At 39.7% G+C, this 26,080-nt stretch overlaps 1 protein-coding gene across 8 annotated transcripts in view; it reads right to left on the bottom strand.

Moving 5' to 3' along the window:
- Window positions 1–26,080, bottom strand: part of prpf39 (PRP39 pre-mRNA processing factor 39 homolog (yeast)) — a 42,628-nt gene that overhangs the window by 15,744 nt on the left and 804 nt on the right. For all 8 annotated transcript variants that reach the window (XR_013888546.1, XR_013888547.1, XM_080202456.1 and 5 more), the window contains exons 2-7: window positions 21,738–22,186; window positions 17,562–17,687; window positions 16,736–16,854; window positions 13,474–13,641; window positions 12,595–12,757; window positions 1,186–1,293 (exon numbers count right to left, since the gene is read on the bottom strand). Coding sequence is in view for 6 of the 8 variants with exons in the window: in XM_080202456.1 (XP_080058582.1) it covers window positions 1,186–1,293; window positions 12,595–12,757; window positions 13,474–13,641; window positions 16,736–16,854; window positions 17,562–17,687; window positions 21,738–22,186 (1,133 nt within the window). In the remaining 2 variants the exon portion in view is untranslated. The remainder of the gene's footprint in view (window positions 1–1,185; window positions 1,294–12,594; window positions 12,758–13,473; window positions 13,642–16,735; window positions 16,855–17,561; window positions 17,688–21,737; window positions 22,187–26,080) is intronic.

Raw genomic sequence — 26,080 nt, 5'->3', positions numbered from 1 at the left:
CCCTTTGAGTGAAGAAGTTCCTCCTTAACTCCGTTCTAAACCGCCTCCCCTTTATCTTGAGGCTGTGCCCCCTAGTCCTACTGTCTTTTTTGAGCGGGAAGAGTCTCTCCACCTCTATCCTATCCATCCCATTCATCATCTTATACGTCTCAATGAGATCTCCCCTCATTCTTCTAAACTCTAACGAGTACAAGCCTAGTTTATTCAGCCTCTCCTCATAGCTCAATCCCCTCAACTCCGGTATCAGCCTAGTAAACCTCCTCTGCACTCCCTCCAGGGCCAAAATATCCTTGCGCAGGTGCGGCGCCCAAAACTGCACACAGTACTCCAGCTGCGGCCTCACCAATGCCCTATACAGCTGCAGCAAGACCTCCCTACTTTTATATTCAATCCCCCTCGCTATGAAGGCCAGCATCCCATTTGCCTTCCTGACCACCTGCTGCACCTGCAAGCTGGGTTTTTGCGACTCATGCACAAGGACCCCGAGGTCCCTCTGCACCGTCGCCTGCTGCAGTTTTTCGCCACGTAAGTAATAGTCCTTCCTACCATTCTTCCTATAGTAGATTTCAGGAGAACAGATACACGGCAGATGTAATTTAATGTAGACAATTATAAGTTATGCACATTGAAGAACAATATGGAGACCTGATAAAACCTAAATTATCTTAATTTGAGTCAATGCAAGGATAGGAGTAGCTGAGGACACATATCCACCTATTTTTGAAAGCGACCCGGCAAGTTGGCTCGTAAATGGAATATTGAACACAAACTTGAACAAGGATGTCATGCTAAACCTTTATAAAATTATTGGTTAGACCTCAAATGGAATATCATATACAATTCTAGGCATCATACTTTAGGAAGGATATCAAAAGCAAAAGACGGGAAAATCTCAGCAGGTCTGAAAGCGTTTGTGGAGAGAGAATAGTGTCAACATTGAGTGTGGATGATCCTTCATCATATAGGAAGGATATGACAGCCTTGAGAGTTGACAGGGATGGCACCAAGGATGAGGAATTTCACTTAAAAAAAAATTGGAAAAGTTGGGCCCTTGCAACTCCAAACTAGATCAACTATTGCATATAGTCTGCCTCAAGTTCATGGTTATATTGTGCAATCATAAACATCACACTCCAGGGTTTTTGTCTCTAGAGTTTCCGCACTGAAGTGCCTTTTAAAACTTACTCCTTCCTCAAAAGTCCATCGGCGACTAACTTCATTCTCATTGTGATTATACATTTCCTGACGGACTTCAATTATTCTATGACGCATGTTCTCTATTTCAGAAACAATCTGAAAGACAAAAATGTCAAATCCACTTCAATTATTCTATGATGCATATTCTCTATTTCAGAAACAATTTGGAAGAACAAGAATATCACATGCTCACCAGATACAAGTGATAAAGGGAACTAACCTTGGTGAAACCAAATCAGAAGATAAAGTAGTAGTAAATTATTCAACAGCCTAACAAATAGACATGAAACATGAAGATGGAGTTAACAGTAATGAATCATTACTGGACAGCTCTTTTATGGCCAGCATGAGCACGAGAGAGAGATTGGCCTCATTCTCTCTCATAAATCTTTCCAGGCTTTTAAAAATGTGCAAGGAGAGACAGGAAGAAAAAAATTAGCATGAAAACTGGGGCATGAGCAAAAAAGCCAGAACACAAAGCAAAATGACAGACTTATTAATTGAAAGAGATAAAGAAGATGGAAGGAGACAGCTTGAAGATAAAATGGAAAGAGAAAAAAGACAAAGAAAATCTAATTGAAACTAAGTGCAAAGAAAGTAATGAAACAAAATGAAAGAGCTTGTAAAATGATGATTACTCAATAAAATGCAGGAAATGAGTGGTACCAGTTAATCGAAAATGTCAGTTAACAAAGTTTAATTTACAAATGGAATACAGCACAATACTAGGAGTATGAACTCATATGCAAATATGTTTGGAGCTGTTTCGTGAGTGCGGCTGATGGATCTGGCATTGACACACCTCCTGACAGCTTGGACATACATGTCAACTCGACATGTACATACATATGGTCACCTCAGCATTTCACTGTACCGCAAGCCTACAGATAACCTCATGATGCTCCACTTCTCCAGCTTCCACCCTGAACACATTAAAGAAGCCATCCCCTATGGACAACCCTCCGTAAACACAGATCTACTCAGATGAGGAGGATCGCAACAGACACCTCCACATGCTGAAAGATGCCCTCATAACAGGATATGGCGCTTGACTCATCGATCGACAGTTCCGACGCACCACAGCAAGAAACTGCACCGGCCTCCTCAGAAGACAAACACAGGACACAGCAGGCAGAGTATCCTTCGTTGTCCAGTACTTCCCTGGAGCGGAAAAGCTATGACATCTTCTCTGAAGCCTTCAACATGTCATTGATGAAGACGAACATCTAGCCAAGGCCATCCCCAGAACCCCATTTCTTGCCTTCAAACAACCGCACAAACAAATTATTGTCCACAGCAAACTACCCAGCAGAACAGTAACAAAGGCACCACACAACCCTGCCACAGCAACCTCCGCAAGGCGTGCCAGATCATCAACACAGATGCCATCATCTCACATGAGAATTCCATCTACCAGGTACACAGTATATACTGTTGTAACTAGGCCAACGTTATCTATCCGATACGTTGCAGGAAAGGATGTCCCGAGGCTGCAGGAAAGGATGTCCCGGAGGGGTTAGCTTATGAGGAGAGATTAAGTAGACTGGGCCTGTACTCATTGGAGTTTAGAAGGCTGAGGGGGGATCTTATAGAGACTTACAAGATAATGAACGGGCTAGATAGGGTAGAGGTAGAGAGATTCTTTCTGCTTAGAAAGGAAACCACAACTAGAGGACACAGCCTCAAAATAAGTGGGAGGGCAGTTTAGAACAGAGTTGAGGAGGAACTTCTTCACTCAAAGGGTGGTGAATCTCTGGAATTCTCTGCCCATTGAAGTGGTGGAGGCTACCTCGTTGAATATATTTAAGTCACGGGTAGATAGATTTCTGATAGACAAGGGAATAAAGGGTTACGGGGAGAAAGCGGGAAAGTGGTACTGATCCACCTCAGATCAGCCATGATCTTATTCAATGGCAGGGCAGGCTCGAGGGGCTAGATGGCCTACTCCTGCTCCTATTTCTTATGTTCTTATGGTACACTGGGGAGACCATGCAGACATTACAACAAAGGATGAATGAACACCGCTGGACAATCACCAGGCAGGAGTGTTCTCTTTCTGTTGGGGAACAGTTGAGCAATTGCTGGTATTCAGCCTCTGATCTTCGGGTAAGCGTTCTCCAAGGTGGCCTTCACGACACATAACACAGAATTGCCCACACAAGGACGGCCTCAACCTGGATCTTGGGTTCATGTCACACTATCTGTAACCCCCATGACTTGCCTAGGCTTGCAAAATCTCACTGTGTCCTGGGTGGAGACAATACGCATCTCTTTAACCTGTACTTAACCCTCTTTCCACTCACATTGTCCGTACCTTTATGACTTGATTACCTGTAAAGACTTGCATTCCAACCATTATTTTCTAAATTGAGTTTGCGTCTTTCTACGCCCTGTTTGTGAACAGAACTCCCACTCACCTGATGAAGGAGCAATGCTCTGAAAGCTTGTGGTTTGTGCTACCAAATAAATCTATTGGACTTTAAACTGGTGTTGTGAGACTTCTTACTGTGCTCACTCCAGTCCAACACTGGCATCTTCGCATCATGATATATAGCACACAATGGGACTTGGTAGTGGGCACCAGTCTGGCACCTCCACCAACACCATGCATATCCATTCCAATTACTCATGGGGCCCGCACCATTTAGATATTTAGCCACTGTGCTGCCCCAAAGGGTGAACTTAAATCGTAGCAGCTATACAATTAAAACGTTAAGGGTATAAGAAAACAGAAGTAAAACTGAAGAGATGCTACATTTCAGTATTACTGAAACCAAGATGCATTAGTTTTGGTTAGGCAAGTTAGCCAGCATCAGCCAAAGCACTCATTTTATTTCTTTCACCTTTCAAATATTTTCAATGTAATTATTGTTGTTAGAAATGAGCAAATTGCATGCAAAATGCGTCATAAAATGAAACCACAATGTTGAACCACAAAGCAAACATGCACATTACTTAAAAAGTCCTTTATACTGATAACCTTGAACAAACTTTGATTTATTTAAATTAAAGCCCACAATAACTTTATGACTTGCAAATGTAAAAATCACAAATAGTACCCCTTAAGTCTGTATTTATATATTAGAAGGGGAACAAAAGCACCCTAGTCCCTAGGAAGGGATGTCGAGCATGAAAAAAAACAAACACACAGCTTTAGGAGGCTAGAGATAGCAGATCAACACATCAATTTACCTTGGTGACTACAGGTCACAAAAAAAAATCTGGCTTCCCACCGAATAAAAAAAAGAGAACTCATGGCAACAGCAACATCTGAAGGAGATTGGGGGCGGGGGGTGGTGGTGGTGGTGGTGGAAGAGCTCTTCAGCCAGTAGTCGGACGTGAAACAGTTTCTTTGTGTGCAGTTTTTGTACAAAGTGAGGTTAACTGCAACAAGCTCATTCTTGCCAAAAACATGAAAATATAGCGTAAGCATTGAGCACTGTTTGCATTGTCGAATTTCACCTTGATACACTACTCTCACCAGAGTCAGAACATATCAATTTGACCTCCACTTCACCGATGAATGTATTGTTCAGGCTGGTGAATCTGTCTGATATTTATCACTGTTCCCAACTAAAGTCAGTAAATCAGATCATACAGTAAATGATCTCTTTGCAAGGCTTGCTCCACCTGAATTAGCTGCCAGATTACGTATGAGCATACAAGAATAGGTCACACATAGCCCTTCGAGCCTGCTTCAACATTCAATAAGGTCCTGGCTGATCAATTGTGGCCCCAATTCCACATTCCTGTTAACCCCGATGAAGAATCTATTTAGCTCTACCTTAAAAATATTCAAAGTCTCTGCTTCTATTTCCATTTGAAGAAGAATTCCAAAGGCTTGCAAAACTCAGAAAAAAATTCTCACCTCAGCCTTAAATGGGTGACCCCTTATTTTTAAACAGTGACTCTCCCACAACCGGAACCATCCTTTTTGCATCCATCTTGTCAAAATCTATCAGGATCTTTTGTTTCAATCAAGACAACTTTTACGCTTCTGAATTCCAGTGGTTGGAAGCTTGGCTGTTCAACCTTTCATCATAACACAACCTACCCAATCCAGCTATTAGTTCAGTAAACTTTCTCTGAACTGTTTCAAACCCATTTGCATCCTTCCTTAAATGAGACCAATGCCAAATACTATCCTCTAGATGTGGTCTCACCGGTGCCCTGTACAAGTGAAGCATAACTCCTTCCTCTTGTATTCAATTCTTCTCACAATAAACAATAACATTCTATTAGTTTTCCTAATAACTGTACTTGCTGTACCTGCATACCAGCCTTTTTTGTGACTCATGCACTAGGATACCCTGATCCCTCTGCACTTTGGAGCTCCACAATCTCTCACCATTTAGATAACTTTTTTTCATTTTTCCTGCCAAAATGGATAATTTCACATTTTCCCATGTTATACTCCATTTGCCTGGTCTTTTCCCACCCCCTTAAGCTATCTATCCCCCTTTGTAGCATGTGTCCTCTTCACACACTGATCCCATTTGTTCTATCATGCCAACCAAAAGACAACCCAGTAATGTCTACTCTGCTGCCTGCTAACTAGCCAATCTTTCATCCATGCCAGTATGTGCTTTCATTTTTCAGAACAACCTTTCATGTGGCACATTAAATGCCTTCTGGAAATCCAAATACTTTACATCTACCAGTTGCTTTTATCCACACCATATGCTACTTATTAACAAAACTCCAATAAATTGGTTAAACATGATTTTACTCTCTCAAAACCATGTTGATTCTGCTTGATTACCCTGAATATACCCAAGTAACTTGCTATAACTTCTTAATAGCAGCTTTAACATTTTCCGTCTGATAGATGTTAAATTAGCTGACTTGCTGTTTCCTGATTCTGTCTCCCTCCCTTTATGAATAAATGAGTCAAGTTCGTTATTTTCTAATCTAACGGAATCTTCAGAGTCTATGGAATAAATTAAAACCAACGTATTAACTATCTTACCAGCCATATCTTTTAAGATCCTAGGATGAAGTTCATCCTGCAGCTCCAACAATTTGCTTAGCACTACTTCCCTGGAATTTATAATTTTATGATTTCCTCTCTCCCTTCCATTTCCTGATTTACAACTATTTCCGGGATGTTACTTGCAAGCTCCAGTGTCAACACCAAGGCAAAATACTGGTTTAATTTACCCATTATCTCATTTTTCATTATTAATTTTCTAGACTCATGTTCTGTAGGGCCAACGTTCATTTGAAATCTTTTCTTTGTAAACTATATGTCTTTACATTTCTAACTGGCTTAGTTTTGTACTAATTTTTCCTACCTCAATCTTTTAGTTATTCATTGCTGTTTTTAATATTCTGTTCAATCTTCTAGGCTGCTACTTAGCTTTGTGCAATTATATGCTTTTTCGTCAAGTTACTGACATTGTTAGTTAACTATGGATTGGGGTCCTCCCTTTGGAACTTTTCTCTTTCATCGGAATGTATCTAATCTATGTATTCTGAAATGTCTGCCACTGCATCTCTTTGAAGTTAGCTTAATTTGGCAGTACACTTTAGCTAGCTCTGCTTTCATGCCCTCATAAACGGTGTCTTTTAAGTTTATAATAGTCTTAGACCCACTCATCTCTCCCTTAAACTGAATGCAAAATTCAATCATATTACAATTGTTGCTTCCTGGGGAGTGCTTTATGAAGTTGTTAATTAAATCCATCTCTTTGCACAATACCAGGTATAATACCTGGTTGGCACAAGAACATGCCACTCTAAGCAACATTCTATGAATTCCTCAGCTAGGCTACCTTTGCCCATCTGATTTTTCCAGTCCAGATGCAGATGAAAATCCCCCAAGATTATCACCATATCTTTCTGACAAACTCCCATTATTTCTTCCTTTATACCTCATCCTACTGGATAGTTACTATCAGGGGGCCATTTCTCACTTCCTAAGAACTTCCTGCTTTTATCATTTCACTATATTATAACAAAGTCTAGATTTAAAAAGCACAAAATTGATTTTTATTGAGTATTACAATTTCATGAAAGGAGCTACATGAATGCACAGATTGACGGCCAGCCTACATTTCCTATCAAGTCTGACCATCCCTTCATTGCTGAAATCTTTCTCCCTGTCCAGACATTTTCACACTCATTTACACGGCTACCAACTGTATAAAACCTATGGACAAATGTCACTACCAACATCATCATCAATGCAGCTACACTGAAGAACAGCTGACAGAACAGATGACAATATTGTTAAAATAATATTTTTCCTACTGCTCACTGGGGTAAAGAAACTGTCACACCAGGAACAGAAAACATGCCATAATGCCCATGTAACATATATTATGTGTGTTAATTGGTTTCCTCTTCTCATTTTAAACAGTGCAGTAACATTTACAACTTTCCAGTCCAAGGACGCGATCCCTGAAGCAAAAGAGCATTGGAAAATTATGACTAAGCAATTTTTTCCACATTTACTTTCAATTCACTGGGTAGAAACCACCATGGCCTAGAGATTTGACCATCTTAAACCCCATTATTTTCTCAATATTTTTCAGACTTAACAAGTTTCTCTCCACAACTTATTTTTAGGTTTCATTGTACTGCTTGTATTTTGTTGCCTTCCTCCACTAGCAAAACAGATGCAAAATGCTCAGTTAATGACTCAATTCCTATCACAGCCTGCACCTTTCTAGAATAGGACCAAGATTTTCCTGGGCTTTCTATTTTAATATACTTGTAAAAACCCTTAATACCGCTTGCAGAAAACAAAATTCTAATTTTTTGCATTTATTACTTCATTGCATTATTTTGCTGTTTATAGCTCTCCCAATTTGCAATATTTCTACTTTTCAGTACAATTCACAAGCCTTTTAACTTGATACTGTATCTTAGTTTATATTTCAACCATGATGGTGTAACCATACAAAATAAAGCGTTTGCCTTTTACAAATTGTTTTGGACCAAATATTTTGAACACATATCCATTAGAAGTTCAGCTCAGTTTAGCATAGTTAATTTATTTCAGAGTCCTTTAAAATTTGTCAAACTTAAATTTAAAACAATGGTTTGTCTCCCAATTCTCCCTCGAACTCAATATCCAATTTAATTATATTGGAGTTACTAATTGCAAAATGTTCCCTTAACAGTACTTTAATTTTGGTTTGTTATTCATTCCAAAACCTAGAATGCCCTTGGCAAACTGTCCTCAATATATTACAAAAACGACTTGCCTTCTTCTAAAAAAGTTGTTTGCTGCTCCCAATCTGTGAATTTCCACGTGCCGTGAAGTAGTGCTGGAGAAACACCCCCCCCCACCCCTGCCAAGAAGGCCTAGGTAAAAAAAAAAAAGTTGCCCAGAAATACAAACTTCCACCAGGCAATCAGAATCATCCAAAAGTATTATCTAAATTATAATCTTTGAATGGTTCCAACCATCTTACAGTAATAGTTACACAAATAATGGTCCTTCCCACTTCCCCTGATCCCATCACCCAAGGAGCCCCCAGATCTGCCATCCTATCTTACAACCTACACTTTTCCTTGGCTTCTCAAAGTCACTGGACCGTTAAACTTATCTGCTTTGCAGCAGCAGGTGCTGTATAAAAAGGGGTGGGGCTTCCTCATCTCAATCTCTCCAATCTGTGGGTGAAGCCCTTAGATGTGCACTGCCCTCGCCTGGTCCGTGTTGGAAGATTGGATGAGAAAAGAGCTGATTTCCAGGTAAGTAACTAGTAGCGAATGCCAGTACAATTTAGATTGTCACCCCACCAAGTTCAGGTCCATTATTTTTGCTTCTTGCCTGCTTGATTACATATTTATGCACATACCTCCACCACAATACACCCATCACTATTAGGTGGTCAGCAGAAAAACTTCTATTAGTCCTTTTTTTTCAGCTCTATTAATGTTTCAACTGCCTGATCACCTTTATCAAAGTATCTTTTTTCAACTCTTGCAATGGTACTTCCCATCCTTTCCCAATTTCCCCCTCCCTTCTAAAGATCCGTAGCCTACAATATTTTGCCACAATTATGCTCAGACTATAGCCAGATGAATTTAAGCAGAATGTGCTTATAATTTGCTTATTTACATTGTGTACATTCTTGCAAAGAGCCCATTCTAGGTAAATATCTCCATTATTCCCATAGCTTTTAAAAATTATTTTTCAGGGGCCAGCACTTGTTACCCATCTCTAACTGCTTTGGAGAACACGTCAGTGAACTGCCTTCTTGAACCACTGCAGTTCATCTGCTGCAGATGTACCCATAATGCTTTTCAGGAGGGAATTTCAAGGTTTTAAAATTAGTAACAGTAAAGGAAGGTGAGATAGTTCCAAGGTGGTGTGAGGCTTGGAAGCAATTGTGCTGATGGTGATCTTCCCTTGCATCTGTTGTCCTTGTCCTTCTAGGTGGTGGAGATTGTGGTTTTAGATGGTGTGTCAGAGGAGGCTGGGCAGAGCATTTTGTACATGGTATATACAGTTGCCACTGAGATTCAACAGTGGAGGAAATGAATGTTTAATTATGGATAAGGTGCTGAACAAGGCAACCTTCTTGTCTGGGATAGTACTGATATTCCTGTGTTACTGGACACACAATGAGGCGAGTGGACAGCCTTCCATCACAGTTCTGAGTTGTTTTGCCCATCCCTTGGCAGATTTTGGAGAGTAAAAAGTCTGACAACACCAGGTTTTAGTCCAACCGATTTATTTGATAATAGACTCACAAGCTTTCGGGGTTAGTCCCTTCGTCAGGTGAATGGAGAGTTCTGGCCTCAGACAGAGCATATAAAGCACAGACAGTTTAGAGATTACTGGTATAATCAGTAATCTGTAAACTGTCTGTGCTTTATATGCTCTGTCCGAGGCCAGAACTCTCCATTCACCTGACGAAGGGACTAACCCCGAAAGCTTGTGGGTCTATTATCAAATAAATTGGTTGGACTAAAACCTGGTGTTGTCAGACTTTTTACTGTGTTTACGCCAGTCCAACGCCGGCATACCCACATCAGATTTTGGAGAGTCAGAGGAGTTGCTCACATCAAAATTTCCAGCCTCTGATCTGATCCTGTAGCCATAGTATTTTTATAGACCAGTTTAGTTTCTGGTCAACGGTAACCCCCAAGGTTTCAAGCCTCACACTATCTCACCTTCCTTTATTGTGGCTGGTTTAAAACCCTTAAATTCCCACCTGAACAGCACAGAGTACATCTGCACCAGATGGACTGCAGTGGTTCAAGAAGGCAGCTCACCAACATGTTCTCGGCAACATTTAGAGATCGTAATCCCAATCAATGTCATGGGGAGATGGCCATTGACAACTGAGTCGCCATTGAACAGCTCAAACCCAAATGTGATCTAGATCTTGTTACAAACAGATGTGAACTGGATCAGAATTTCAGGGGTTGCAAAAAGTATTGATCATGCTTGAATGGTACTGTTCATGGTTTTCCTCTTCTCCTCCCTGCCTGAGTTAAAACTGGTTAAAATCATTTCTACTGCCCCGAACGCTCCAGTTTAAATGCAGACCGTTCCCACTTTTGCAGCCTTCCCTGATCCTGGAATCTTAAACGGATCTGGCACATGGATAGGAGGGCCATGTTTAGTATATGCAGAAACTTGATGACTGATATAGGTCAATCTGAACAAAAATTAATATCAAGTTGTACCTAAAGAAGAAATACATAAAAGTGCATTTCATCAAATTACCAAACCAAAAACCCAAAAATGTACCACAGTTTCACTAAACACAATCCCACAATGACATACTGTTGATGGCCAATGGGGCTCTTCTGACTGCAGACAGGCAAATCACTTCCTCTGCACTACACTATTTGCTTTATAAACTGCATTGCAAGTGAAAAGATAAAAGCTGTTGCTATATTTATTCTTTGGCACAACAGGCCACAGCTACGTTGATATATCTTGATAGAGAAATTAGTTGACAGAATTTTCAAAATTAGATTTCCTATAGTTGTGAGATGCATTATGTCGTACAATTCACAAAGTATTGTTTTGCTCAACTGGAGCTATGCTCCTTTCAGAACAAAACGTCATTGTTAAACAAGCACAAACTCAGGGCAGAATTTAAGTGTGTGGTCAAGCAACTTTGTTTACTGGGCCATAGTTATAGCTCAGGAGCCTCAACTTTGCAACTGCAATGGTGCAAGAATCAAGAGAGATCAGTTTGCTCTCACAGATAATTTTAAATGTATTAACTAGTGGATTCTCCGTGGAGGATTCACCATTTTCTAACCATGCTATAGTGCAATGTAAATGTTTCATCAAGGCAACTGAATAAACCAAATAATTATTTAATTATATTGTATTCCAGAGCATTTATTTTTTTTTGTGGGGGGGGGGGGGGGGGGAATAACTTGAGATTCTAAGCACTAGATAAAGGAAAAATTGAAGGTTATGGAATCTGACAGCACTGGGGACAAAGAGGAAGACTGCAGATCTAGGTTTATAGATGGAATACATTGTTTGGCAGCAAAAGGACATTAAATCAACAGTATGTTAATATTTTCCTCAAAATTTAAAGCTTTGGGAAGGATCCCAAAACTCGCAGACTATGGAGAAGGTGCTGGCTGAAGATGGTTCACCACCACCGTTTTCCAAGGGCAAGTGGGATGGGGTCTGGCAGCTATTATGTATGGAAGAACTGTGAAGAATCAAAAACAACCACATGGCTATGTTTACCAGGATGATGCCGGAGTTGAGGGGGTTGAGCTATGAGGAGAGGCTGAATAAACTAGGCTTGTACTCGTTAGAGTTTAGAAGAATGAGGGGAGATCTCATTGAGACGTATAAGATGATGAATGGGATGGATAGGATAGAGGTGGAGAGACTCTTCCTGCTCAGAAAGGACAGTAGGACTAGGGGGCACAGCCTCAAGATAAAGGGGGGGGGGGGGGGTTTAGAACGGAGTTGAGGAGGAACTTCTTCACTCAAAGGGTGGTGAATCTCTGGAATTCTCTGCCCGTTGAAGTGGCGGAGGCTACCTCGCTAAATATTTTTAAGACGCGGGTTGATGGGTTTTTGATAAGAGAGGGGATTAAGGGTTATGGGGAGAGGGCGGGAATGTGGAACTGAGCCACGACAGATCAGCCATGATCTTATTGAATGGCGGGGCAGGCTCGAAGGGCCAGATGGCCTACTCCTGCTCCTATTTCTTATGTTCTTATGCTATGCAGTAAAAAGACACAAATGCCCTCAGAGCATTAACACGAACAGGCTAAACTTTTCAAAATCCCCAATTACCTAATTTGTAGAATCATTTTACCTAAATGGAGCATTAAGTTCTATGCTCTGAAACACACAGAAGTCACTAAATACATTTTTGCATCAGCTGAAACAGAAAATTTGTTTGTAGTTCATACTATCCAAACATAACATTTATATATGGTATACGTTACCTGTGCAGGGTCATTTATATCAATTCCAGCTGCTAGATCATTTCCTGGCCTACCATCATTATCAAAATGTTCATTTGAGGATGCCAGCTCTTGACGTAGTTTAATAAAGTCCTCCGAAGAGATTATATCTTTAGGCAAGTGATTCTGAACATGATCTTTGAACCTGAAAAATAGTAGAATTGTTCATACGCCATGTAATATCACACATTAATGAGCCTTTTATTACCAGACAGAAGAGTTAGGAAAGAAAATTCCAGTTTATAATACAAAATATTGGGATACACTATTGGAATTTTCCTACCCTGAAGATTCAGTTTATTGAGAATTTCACATTTAATCCTTTGTTGACTGTAGTAGAATTTCTGCACAAAAATAAAAATAAACTATTACAATTTTTAATTTACTATGAATATGGAGAATTTAAAAATATTCAATGGTTTAGCACAATTTTTGAATTTCATTTTGTATTTCATTTTGTATTTATTTTTGCAGAAGTTATTGGTCAGGAAATAGGGTATTTTAAAAGTTGAGAATTGTATTAAGTACGGAACAATTAGATACTCAACTGCCCAATAAAATGCAACAATGTCTGCAACAATAAAATCCCTAAAATTGATAAATGACAATGTACAGACATTATACAAGATGGAATCTGAGCCAACTTTCTTAATTCCACATACATGACAAAAACATAATGCTTTCTCACACTATACCTATCCATCTTTAATTTTCTTTCCATTTCTATTCATTTGTATTTTTTAGAATTAGTTTCTATTTTCATTCCTCAAATTATAGAACATGGCTTCCCAACAGCAAGAAAAGAATTGAAGCACAAAAATAAATGTGAAACTGTTTTCCATTTTGATTCTTCTAGCTTACCTTTGGAAGTGATGACTGTAAAGCTGTGTTGGAATACCAATAATCCGATCATAAATTGCCGTCACCTCTTCCAGATTTCCCCTGTCATTTTCCCAGTTGATGTAAGTTTCCCAAAGTCTATCTGAGCGGAAATCAGTCCCTGCAGCTAACACTGCGTGTTCAAATACACTGTTGAAATATGGGGGGGGAAGAAAGTTAGTTTCCCTGAATTCTTCAGCATGATGATTATAGAATTTTATTTGCAAATTGCATTCAGCGCACTGAGCTTTGCAATTTTTTGTTCTAGTTTTAAGAATTGAACATGGAAGTAGGCTATGCTCAAAAACTGGCCACAAATCCAAAGCAAATCAATTATCACTAAAAGTTTCTGTTAATTGTGCTCATTTACATGCTGTTTGAAAGGTTATAAAAACTAAAGGTTGATCTTTTTCTCACAAGGACATGAATTTTCTGAAAGAAATCTGAAAATAAATCTGATACTCATATCCCAGTCTAACTTGAAAATTGTTTTGCAGATCTTTAGAAAAGTCACTTCCAGTAATTGAACTATTTTTCTGATTTAAAAGACTTTTTTTTAGTTGTATTAAATTTAACAAGTCAGTTATACAAATACTTGTAAAATTTTTTTAAAAAAAGTATACAGTTAAAAATGCTGCCCCGATATGCTAGCTCAATTGTGTGTTTGCCAGTAAGCAAAGATGTTTGATCATTGGTTCAATAAATTTTGATTTAGTGGTTTCTTTTGTACAAGTAGTTCAACAGCCACCTAGAGACAAGGTTTTGCACCAGATCTTTCCTGACTTAGTCGCTATTATGGTCATTTTCAAATATATACATGCTTCTCTGCGATTGGTGCAATTTATATTTGCACAACAGTGCTCTTTCAAATTTGAAGCCAGACATACAAAATACTGGACAGCTGTCAGTTCTACGGCTGGAATTTCTGGCCGTTGCCACTGGCCGGATCTTCTGGTACAATCCATTGTGAACCCCCACTAGGGGGGTTTCTAGCAGCAGGGTGCACATACAATAGGAAACCCCACTGACAGCCATGGGACCACTTTTTGAAATCCAATTCAGCAAGAATAAGCATGCTTATAATATGGGGAGTGATTGTGATCTAACATTTCAGAGCTAAGATTATGCACATCAAGATCAAGAAAGTACTAAAGGGAAAGGTACAAACAAGGGGTAGAGGAAAAAGCAGAAGCAATGGTGACATGTTCCTGAACTGGTGATGAAAGGCACACAGCAAGTACTGTAAATACTGGATGGAATAGATCAACGCAACTCTGTATGAAGTGATTTTACTAAATTCTTTCTGCATATGACAGTAAGTTATGGCAATTGGTAGTCCTGGAGGATATTTAGAAATTGTAGAGAATGCAGAGCATAAACACTGAGTCAAATATGTAAAGGTCAGCTTCCAGAAGTGGCAACAACTAACTTGAAAAAGTGTGGTGTAAAAGACTGAAGCAGTTAATTCAAACAGGCTGAACATTGTGGTCTTCCTGTGCAGAACAGTGGGAGCTCAAATGTCATGTAAATGGCCACAGAATCCTTTTTGTGAAAAGCTAAGGAAGACTGGCGCAGGTGCTAACTCAATATGAGCTATCAGAAGGTGAGATTTCATCAAGACTTAACATTTATTTCATCTGTTGAAGTACTCTCTCTTGACAAGGACCTATGATGTGGCATATAAAATAATTTTACACCATACTTCAAATGTAATCAGAAAGCTTTACATGTCATTTCTTTAAGTAGACAATAATGAAATTAGGTGAAGATAATGCAACGGTAGCACGGGCTGCTTGGTAGCACAGTGGTTAGCATTGCTGTTTCACAGCTCCAGGGACCTGGGTTCGATTCTCAGCTTGGGTTGTTGTATTGGGGAATTTCATGTTTTCCAAGCTGTGATAGTAAAACTTAACAAAGTTGGCTTTTAAAAAAAAAGCAACTAGTTTTTATTATCACAAGACTACATGCAGTATATGGCAGAATCTTGGCAATAGGGGGCAGTCCGCACAAACTGCTGATTCTATCCCAAGACCACGCCAACTACAAGAATCGATTCAATGGTTATACCTTTCTCTTATCAGCTTACATGACTTCAGGAATTCAATTAGTAATACAAGCAGTAGTACTTCATTAATTGTATTATGATCCGGTGACGTCTGAACCGCTATCTCATCAATAATATTATCTTGTCCTTTGAAGGGACAAAAAGGTTCTGTGACGTCTGATCATGTCTTGTTTTCTGATGTAATAAAAAGTTCTGTGACTCCTTCATCCCCGACCTTATCTAATTTCCTGTACGTTATCTCAGGGTATATGGAGTCAACCTTATCAAGACAGACTGAGGTCAAGCATTTGGCCTTCTCCAGTTGTCGTCATTTCTTAGGTCACTCAGAGTCAGTTTTACAGGAGTCTGGCATTTTGTAATAGCTTGGTCAGCTTTCTTTATGTCATATCAAATACTTGACCATTTTTCCCATCATGCCACTGCTTCATTTGTACACTATCACAGGGTCACTGTCTGTGTGGAGTTTGCACATTCTCCCCATGTCTGCATGGGTTTCCTCCAGGTGCTCTGGTTTCCTCCCACAGTCCAAAGTTGTGCGGGTTAGGTTAATTGGCCATGCCAAATTGCCCCTGAGTGTCCTGGGATGCAATTTGTGAAGGAGGTGTTGTTTGAAATATCGTGGCAAGTTTGTCATCTTATAAGGGGCACTACATTTTATCTATGTATAACTCACTTATTGGTTGTGGTGTTTCCAATCTCTTGCTCCAAAACATTGCTTTATACTACTCTGCCCCACAGTAATGTTTTCTATTAAGCACAAATATATTGAGGTACAAGGCATAGGCTACAGATCTAAAATTCATCACTGACCAAAATTTTAGAAGTTGAGCAGAACAAGACAAAGATAAACTAAGAAATTTAAAATTATAGAACTCATGTCAAATGTTTTATAAAATGAATTTACATTTAAGTTAGTGTTTTGCGTTGCAATTCATTATGTATTACAAAAGAAACAGGCTTATGTTCTAAACTTTCATAATTTTATAAAGCAAGAAAGCATTTGGTTGATAAATTACCGATTTATTTTTTTTTAAAAAATCGTACAGTAAAGCTGACTTTTTGAAACAAAAAGTCAGTTTTGGTGCAAATAAGCTTCAAGTTGAGAAGTTTGGTAATATGACGTGATTTGAATCAAGATGCATTTTCTTTCGTCAGATTCAGGTACCAATTCAATATTACCTTTTTATTTGGGCATCCGTTTCTGGACAGTTGCTATCCAAGATCTCTTTTAAGAAATTGATATAGTGAAGCCAAAGATCAATGCTAAGAGGTATTGCTTGAAGTCCTCGTCGGTACACCTGTGACAAAAAGGTTTCTAGTAATAACTAAAGCTTATTAACAGAAAACCACCAGAGTCTGTACACCGAAAATGTTACTTTCCGGATAACTGTTTTCAGAAAAGCAGATAAAAATCAGGAATTTGTTTGAATAATCTGCCATTACCATTGTGTGGAGGGTGGAAAGAACATCACAATGTTCTGCTCTCCACGCGTACAGCCTTGATCTTCAGAGTGAGAGATGGCTCCTGCTTTCTGACCAGGTAGGGCAGGCTTGGGGTACAGACCATAGGGCACAGACCCATTAGAACATCACTGACAGCCTCTAACCACAAATGTAATAAAGTTCAGCAAAAATAGAAACAAACAAAAAAAAGGAAAAACCAATTAAAATTAAAGCACCCAATTAAAACTGTCAGAAAAGCCCTGCCCTACTTGTTAAACTGCATTGATTTGTACTGCAAAGCTTGACAAACTGTAGTACTAATGAACCTGTTAACAAAGAGAGAAGACATTAGCTGAAAACTGCTAAGGGTAAATGTTTTATTTCAAATGTGAAAACGTGGATGAGACCATCTACTAAAAGCCAAGATCAAACTCTCAAAATCTCGCAAAAACTTGGCTTGTGTTTTAGCTTTCGAGTAGAAGCTGGCTTGGAGTAGTAGTCTGAGACAAGAGCAGGTTAAAATTAAAAATGAAAACAAAGCAAAAAGACAGTCACAAGTCACCTCTTCTGCCTGTTGCACGTTGTCATGTCGCCGCTCAAGATCAGCATACTTTTTCCAATAGCCATAACAATATGGGTAGTGGGACAAAAAGTGATCAAAAGCTTTTCTGGCCGCCAGGATGTGGTTCTGCAAAGAGGATAACGTGCTTCAGTTTATTTTAGCATATTCACACATATGTTGTATCAATTTTTGTTTCTAATTAACATATATTAACTTAAGTGGCTTACTATTGATTTTTCATCACATACACATTTGAGCTACAAAGTACAGCAGCGTGAGTATCAAACATTTTTACTGGGATGTTTGTGACCCTGCATTATTAAGGGAAGAACTGGTTGGCAGGCCAGGTGACAGGAGTTACTTCATTTTCAGTTTGAGCTGCTGTTTTGTTTAAAGGGGAAAGCAAGCTCTCTCTCTCTCCAAAATGTTTTATGGAGCCCGCCTAGATCATACATTTTGTACCTGACATATGTTTCACTTCAGGTATGATTCAAATGACCTAATAGGGAGCTTTTCTCAAACAAAGTTTATTTACGAATATAATTAACATGCATGAAAAATTAACAATAACTTTTAAAAAAGCAAAACAACCACAATAACGTATAACTCTTAACAGCACCTAAGATGTTCCAATTAAACCAAAACCTTCCATGGACAAAACCCCTTAAACAAATTCAATACAGCAAAATCTTATGCTCACGTGATAGTGGAATTAAGTCCTTTGGGTGGAGAATTAAAAATTCTCAGTCTTGTAAGCTCTATTAGTCCTCTTGACACACCCAGAACAGCTTCCCAGAACCCCAGGTAGGCTCTGATCAAGCCGAACAACAGATTTTCTACTCCAGGAAGACTTTCAGCTAACCCGCAGAATTTCCAAAACGGGGGGGGAGAAGAAGAGAGAGAGAGAGAGAACTTGCTTTCCCTTTTAAAGGAAACAGCAGCTCAAACTGAAGAAGTAACTCCTGTCACCTGGCCTGCTAACCAGTTCTTCTCTTAATAACGCAGGGTCACAAACATCCCAGTAAAAATAAACAAACCCCATTTAAACAGCAATAAAAAAACTCCTCCAGACAAACCGGTGCTATAATGAGAAAACAACTGAAGCCAAAAAGGCTTGCTCACAACTGCAGAAAACATGATTTAGGAAAAAAAAAATTCTCTTAAAGGTACACCAACATCACATACTTCAAATTCACATCTTCCATTTGATGCAAAATCTTTTGCTGACATTGTGGAAACTCTGCAATAACAAACTCATTGACATAGAAGGCGGCATTTCAGACTTCAGGCCCACGTCAGCTCGCTTCCATTTTTCAGCTCTTTCCCCATAGTCCAGCAAATTTGTTTCTCCCAAGTGCTCAAATCGTCTTTTGAAACAAATGGTCCAGACCCTAATTACATTAAAGTGGCACAGCAGTTAGCACTGCTGCCTCACAGCACGAGGGACCCAGGTTTGATTCCCGGCTTGGGTCACTGTCTATGTGGAGACTGCACATTCTCCACGCATCTGCATGGGTTTCTTCCGGTTGCTCTGGTTCCACCCACAGTCCAAAGATGTGCAGGTCAGGTGGACTTGCCTTGCTAAATTGCTCTTGGTGTCCAGGTGGACTGGCTGGGGTAAATATGTGGGATTGAAAGGATACAGCACGTGGGATTGTGGTCGGTGCAGACTCGATGGGCTGGATGGTCTCCTTCTGCACTGTGGGATTCTATGGATTTGGTGATCTTTGTAGATAGTGTATTCCATGTCATAACCAATCATGTAAAAATGTTTTTTCTTTACATTCTTTACCTAAATCCTTAAATCTGTATCTCTTAAGTCCTTGCACTACCAGCTAATGAGAATAGTTTTACTTTGTCTACTTAAACACATCATAATCTAGTGGATCTCTCTCAGAATCCCCCAAAGTTCTTTGCATTTGAATATTTTTGTTAATTATTATTATATTATTCTAAAAATCCCCATCCCTGGAACGATCTCAAGGGCTTTCACACCTTTCCCTAAAAGCGGTGACCAAATTTGGACACCACTTCATTGTGTTATAGTCAACAATTTATAATTGTTCAGTATAACTTTCCTGCTTTTGTATTCAATACCTCATCTTTGAACTACAGGTCATCAATGTCCTAATGCTCAAAGAACTTGTTGTCACCACTCTGTTGTATCACAATGAAATCTGGACTGCATTTCAGCCCCACAAAACAGCATCAGGGAATTTCCCTCAGTAACATGCGCCAGATTTGTCAAACAAATGTTAGTGTCCTTCTTGAAATTCCACAAGCGTTCAGGCAAGACTTCTCAAAAATCAATACCAATAGACTCAGCCAGTTGGCCAAACAGCATCTTGCCAGCCAGGTCCTATTCTCTCAATTCTCAAATGGCTAGCATTCCAGGGAGGACAAAGAAAACACCTCAAGCATTGACAGAATTTTCCTTGACGCACTGCAACATTTTCATTAACGACCAGGAGGAGCTTGCTACCAATCATTCAAAATGGTGACAACATATCCACTACATCACAACAACTTATTAAGCGAAGTAGCGGCAGAGGAGGAGGAAAAGAATTGCACTTCAATCCCCTTACTTCATTGGGCATCATGCCTCATATGTTCATGCTCAAAGATCTGTGGGTCGAGAATTGGCCCATTTAGTCATGAGAGCTCATGGCCCTGAACTAGTGACCCTGAACAGACGCCATCCTCAAATTGAGGACAACCAATGACAATGCAGCATCTCTATATATGAAGCCCAAGATCTCACGTGCTTTGCTAACTACTCTCTACTTGAGCAAACTGTGAAAGACTTCAAGTGAAATCTGAGCCATGAAAAACAGCAGTCTGAAGGTAACTGTGTAATCACAATAAGAATGTCTGTTGAGGTGGACAGTTTAAAACAAAATGGAACAACAAAGCAAAAAAGTTGTCTAGTGCAGGAAACAGGATGAGGGTATGGACATTAGCACATGTTCAGACTATTCTTTAGATCATGAAATTGAGGGGACACCACTTTTGCCAATTAATAAGTCAGGTTAAGGTTTTGTCAACAGAAGTGAGACTGCAAAAATTTTTAGGGAGACAATGGTGTTTGCAAAGAACCTTAATTTTCAATACTTTGGTTCTAAATTTATGTCCTCTAGTATCCTGACTTATTAATTGGCAAAAGTGGTGTCCCCTCTGTTACTTGATCTAAAGTCCCTCAAAATGTAAAACACCTCAACCTGACCACTTTTATACTTCCCTACTTTATGATATTTGATAAACATGTAAAAATATGAGCGAATTGAAAAGTCCACCAGATTAGGCGTTGTGTGCATTACAAACATTTAATTCTCAATCAGTACAAAAAATAAAATACTGTTGATGCTGAAAATCTGAAATTAAAAAAATGCTGGAAATACATAGCAAGAGTGGCAGCATCAAGAAAGGAACAGAGCTAACATTTCAAGTTGACGACCTTTCATCAGAAAGGGGCAGTACAATAGCAAAGTGGTTAGCACTGCAGCCTCACAGCTCCAGGGGCCCCGGCTGAATTCCAGCTTCGGGTGACACTGTGTGGAGTTTGTACATTCTTTCCAAATTTGCCTTCGGGTGCTCTGGTTTCCTCCCAGTCCAAAGATGTGCAGGTTAGGTTGATTGGCTATGCTAAATTGTCCCTTAGTGTCCTACGATATGTAAGTTAGGGGGATTAGCAGGGTAAATATGTGGCGTTATGGGGATAGTGGCTGGATGGGATTGTTGTGGGTACAGGCATGATGGGCCAAATGGCCTCCTTTAGCATTGTGGGGATTCTATTCTATGAGAACAATTCTGAAGGGTGATCCAAAACGTTAACTGTTCCTCGCTCCACAGTTGCTAGCAGATTTGCCGAGTAATTCCAATAAAATCTGTTATTTTTAACTAGTGATTAGCAATAACTTTTGCAAGCATCAATAAAATAGTTAATTATGAAATTAAGCCTTGTGTACACTAACCTGAGACCACATGATAAATAAAGAATGTCTACTTCTAGGTGTATTTCAGGTGATAAAAAACTACAAAGGAATCAATGGGTGGGAATCTCCAACCACGCTTGCCCCAAAACCGGAAAATCCCATCCGAGATCAATGGACCTTTGCATGATCCATTCCCCCATTAGCTACAAATCCCCCAAACATTTCCTACAATCTGCTCACTAACCTCTTGTTCCACATACTGCAACAAGTATGTCCAGCCTGTAAAGTCCTGGGGATTGTCCTCAACCACCTTCCAAAACTTCTCATACTCTGTAGGAAAGGGGATCTCTGAATCATTCAGTTCTACATTTTCCACATCTCCCACTATTCTCTCAGGTGAGGAGTTCTCAGGTTGAGATTCAGTATCCATTGATGCCGATCCTTCAGGTGATTCAACTTGCACTGATGTCTCTGTCAAATCTAAGGGTTTCAAATTGATTTCTTGTGTGCCAGCTTTATTCTCACCAACTGTAACATTTGATTTAGAACTGTTGGTTTCATCAGAAGGCTCCAAGTTTGGCACGAGCATCGTGTTTGGAAGAGAACTGCTGGTAGCAGAAAGACTTTTGTGCAAGTCACACTCATCTGTAGAGTTAAGTCGTTCATTCTCTGTTGACGCTGTCCAATTTGAATCTTAATGGGAAATAATGGAAAAATCAGTGATGATTACATAATGCAGAAAATGTCAAAATTCATTCCCGTCTTTCCAAAAATGCAAATTTGTCACAACAGCCTCGTCTCTTCAAGCAAAAGTTCCCACTAGCCAACCTCCTTCAACACTTGAAGTCCCATTAATTTCCCTTGTACTTTAAAAAAACTAATATTAATTCTTGCAATTTCATATTTAGGCTCGATTTTTCATCACTTCTGGGAGGTCTTTAGTATTTTCCTCCATGAAGAAAACCAAGAAGCATTTCTTTAGTTTCTCAACCAATTCCTCATTCCCTATTATAAACTTTCCTGATTCCACATGTAATGGATCCAGTTTTTATACTAATGTTTTCCTTTTAATATACATATAGCTTTTAAAATTTGTTTTCATGATTCTCATTGATTTACTCTTACTCTATTTCCCTTTCTTAAGCATTTTCTTTGTCCTCCTTTGCAGAATTCTAAAATTCTCCCAATCCTTAGGGTTACCATTTTTTCTTGATCCAGTACAAGTCTTGATGTATTCCATCAACCATAGCTGGAACACATTCCTTGTTGGGTTTTTGTGCATTAAAGGAACATATTTTTGTTGTAAATTATGTATTAGTTCTTTAAATGCTAGCTATTACCTGTTGACCATCATACCTTTCAACAGTTTCCCATCCACCACAACCAATTTGCCTATGATACCTTCACTGTTTGAGAGACATGTTAACAACCATGCTTTTTTTTCATTATTCATTTGCAGAATGTGGGGTTGCCCTGTAGGTGCAGATACATCCATCCACAGTGCTGTTAGGGAATTTCAGGATTTGGACCAAGCAACAGTGACGGAACGGCAATATATTTTTAAGTCAGGACGGTGAGGACGAGAACTTGCAGGTAGTGGCATTCCATGTGTCTAGAAGGTATAAGTTGTGGGTATGGAAGATGCTGCCTTCGGAGCTTTGGTGACTTCTTGCAGATAGTAGATAGTACACACTGCTGCCACTGTTCAGCAGCTGTGATGGGAGTGAATATTTGTGGAAGGGATGCCAATCAAGCAGGCTGTTTTATCATGGGTGGTGTTGAGCTTAGTGTTGTTGGAAGTGCACTCATTCGGGTAAGGAGAGAGTATCTCATCACACTCCTGATTTCTGCCTTGTAGATATTAGACAGGCTTTGGGAATTCACGATGTGAGTTACTTCCCACAGGATTCTAGACTTCTTACCTGCTCTTGTAGCCATAATATAAACCAGAGTATAACCAACCAATTGCATGAAAGTGTTAGAAGTTATTCAACTGAAAACAAATCAAACTTTAAAAAATGCATTTAATACAACTGCAATTCTAAGCTCTAATATTTTCACAATTGGGTCTATAAAAGGGCCCTAACATCACTATTTAAAAATGTTTTGGAATATATGCTTTTATATAGTAATATATAATTATACCCTTATTTTGCACAATGCTTAATCTGGGGTGATGCGCACGGGTTTTTCAAAAGTCAGACAGACAGTTAGGCCCCGAAGTGGGGAGCAGACAGCTCTGGACCTGTCAGGGACTTACTTCTGGGAGGGGAGGATAAAGGGAGCACGAGGCTCAGGGCCTACACTTACCCTTGGAGAGTGGAGAGTACTAAACCTGTGAAGGACACTCTTCTGGGAGTGGGGGGATAAAGGGAGCATGAAGCTCGAGTCCCTCATTTACCTTTGGGGAGCAAGAGAGCACCAGGCCTGCAAGGATAGCCACCAAACAGCATGCTCAGTTTGAAAAATCCAAGAATGATGTCACAGGAAAGCAGTAAACTGATTGGTTGGTGAGTAACTGCTATTAAATCATAGAATCATAGAACCCTACAGTACAGAAAGAGGCCCTTTGGCCCATCATGTCTGCACCAACCACAATCCCACCCAGGCCCTACCCCCATATCCCCACATATCATTACCCGCTAATCCCTCTAACCTAAGCATCTTAGGACACTAAGGGGCAATTTTAGCATGGCCCATCAACGTAACCCGCACATCTTCGGACTATGGGAGGAAACTGGAGTACCCAGAGGAAACCCACGCAGACACGAGGAGAATGTGCAAACTCCACACAGACAGTGACCTGAGCCGGGAATCGAACCCAGGTCCCTGGAGCTGTGAAACAGCAGTGCTAAGCACTGTGCTAACGTGCTGCCCAGGACATTAAGGACTGTGTTTAAATAACAAACTAAATAAATAAACAAGAAGGGAACAAAGTTAGGAGGATAAAGAAGTTAAGAAAAAGGGAATCTCAGAGCAGAAAAAGCTGTAAGAGCAGAGTGCACGTTTACATCGCCTAAGGAAATCTAAACAGCTGTTTGAGCAAGAGCAGCTGGATAGGTACTTACTACTACTGTTGACTATAGTTAAGATATCATTTTGAGATTCATCGTTTGTAAGAAATATATTCTATAATAACAAACAGAGAAGAAGAGCCCTAGTTGACATTGTTTGATATTAAATGATTAACTTCTTAAAGTAGTAAGACATGGCAGAAGAGCTCCAAGCCATAGTCAGTTCTTCTTGCTCCATGTGGGAAACCAGGAATGTATCCATTCCCAGGACAAACGTGTGTATGATGTGTCTCCAGCTGCAGCTCCTAGAGGCCTGGGCTTTGGAGCTGGAGTAATGTCTGGGGACACTGTGGAGCATCCGCAAAGACTACTGTGGATAGCATGCATAAAGAGATGGTCACACCACAGGTGAGAATGGAATAGGTGAACACCAGACAGAGCAAAAGGACTAGACAGGCAGTACAGGAACCACATGTGACCATCCCCCTGCAGAACAGAAATATCATTTTGGATACTGTTGAGGGGAATGGCTTCTCAGTGGATGTAACCAGTAGATTTGACCAAGGAGAAATGTTGGATGTAATTTTAGACAGCTTCTGACAAGTCTCACATAGCAGACTACTTTGTAAAATTAAAGCACATGGGATTGTGGATAGTGTCTTGGAATGGACAGAAAGCTAGTTAGCAGATAGGAAACAAAGAGTTGGCACAAATGTGTCTTTTTCTGATTGGCAGGCAGTGACTAGTGGGATACTGTAGAGATCTATTTTATGACCCCAACTATTCACATTATATGTTAATGGTTTGGAACAGGAAACAAAATATCTTCAAATCAGCCAATGATACAAAGGTGTGTGGGAGGGCGAGCTGTGAGGAGGATGCACAGATGCTTCAATATGATTTGGACAGGCTGATTGAGCAGTCACATGTATAGCTGATGCAGTATAATGTGGATAAAAGTGAGGCTATTCATGTTGGTAACAAAAACAGGAAAGCAGATCATTTGAATTGGTATAAATTGAGAGTGGTGGTTACTCAGACCTTGAATTCCTTGTTCATCAGTTACTGAAAGTAAGCATGCAAGTACAGCAGGTAGTAAAGAAGGCAAATGGTATGTTGGCCTTCATAGCAAGAGTATGAGTGGAATGTTTTGCTTTCATTGTATAAGGCATTAGTGAGGCTACAGAGTAGTATGTGCAGTTTTGGTGTCCTTATCTGAGGGGGGATTTTCTTTTTATGTACAGCAAAATTTTACCAGGCTGATTCCTGAGATGGTAGGTCTGTCATACAAGGAGAGACTAAGTCAGTTGGGTTTATATTTATTGGAGTTTAGAAGAGTGAGACAGACTCTCAGAAACTTACGACATACAAACAGGGTTAAAGACGGTAGACTCAGAAAGAATGTTCTCGATGGTGGGGGAATCCAGAACCTGGGATCATAGTTTCAGGAAAAGTCAATGTTTTAGGACTGAGGCAAGGAGAAATTTCTTCACCCAGGAAGTGGTAAATCTGCAGAATTCACAGAAAATAGTTGAGACCAGAACATTGTGACATCAAGGAGGAATATAGTTCT

This window comes from Carcharhinus amblyrhynchos, chromosome 14 (assembly GCF_965287045.1).
Source record: "Carcharhinus amblyrhynchos chromosome 14, sCarAmb.v2.hapA, whole genome shotgun sequence".
Classification (NCBI taxonomy): Eukaryota; Metazoa; Chordata; class Chondrichthyes; order Carcharhiniformes; family Carcharhinidae; genus Carcharhinus; species Carcharhinus amblyrhynchos.
Note: the sequence above shows the minus strand (reverse complement) of the source record. Positions and strands in the feature narration are given on the sequence as shown.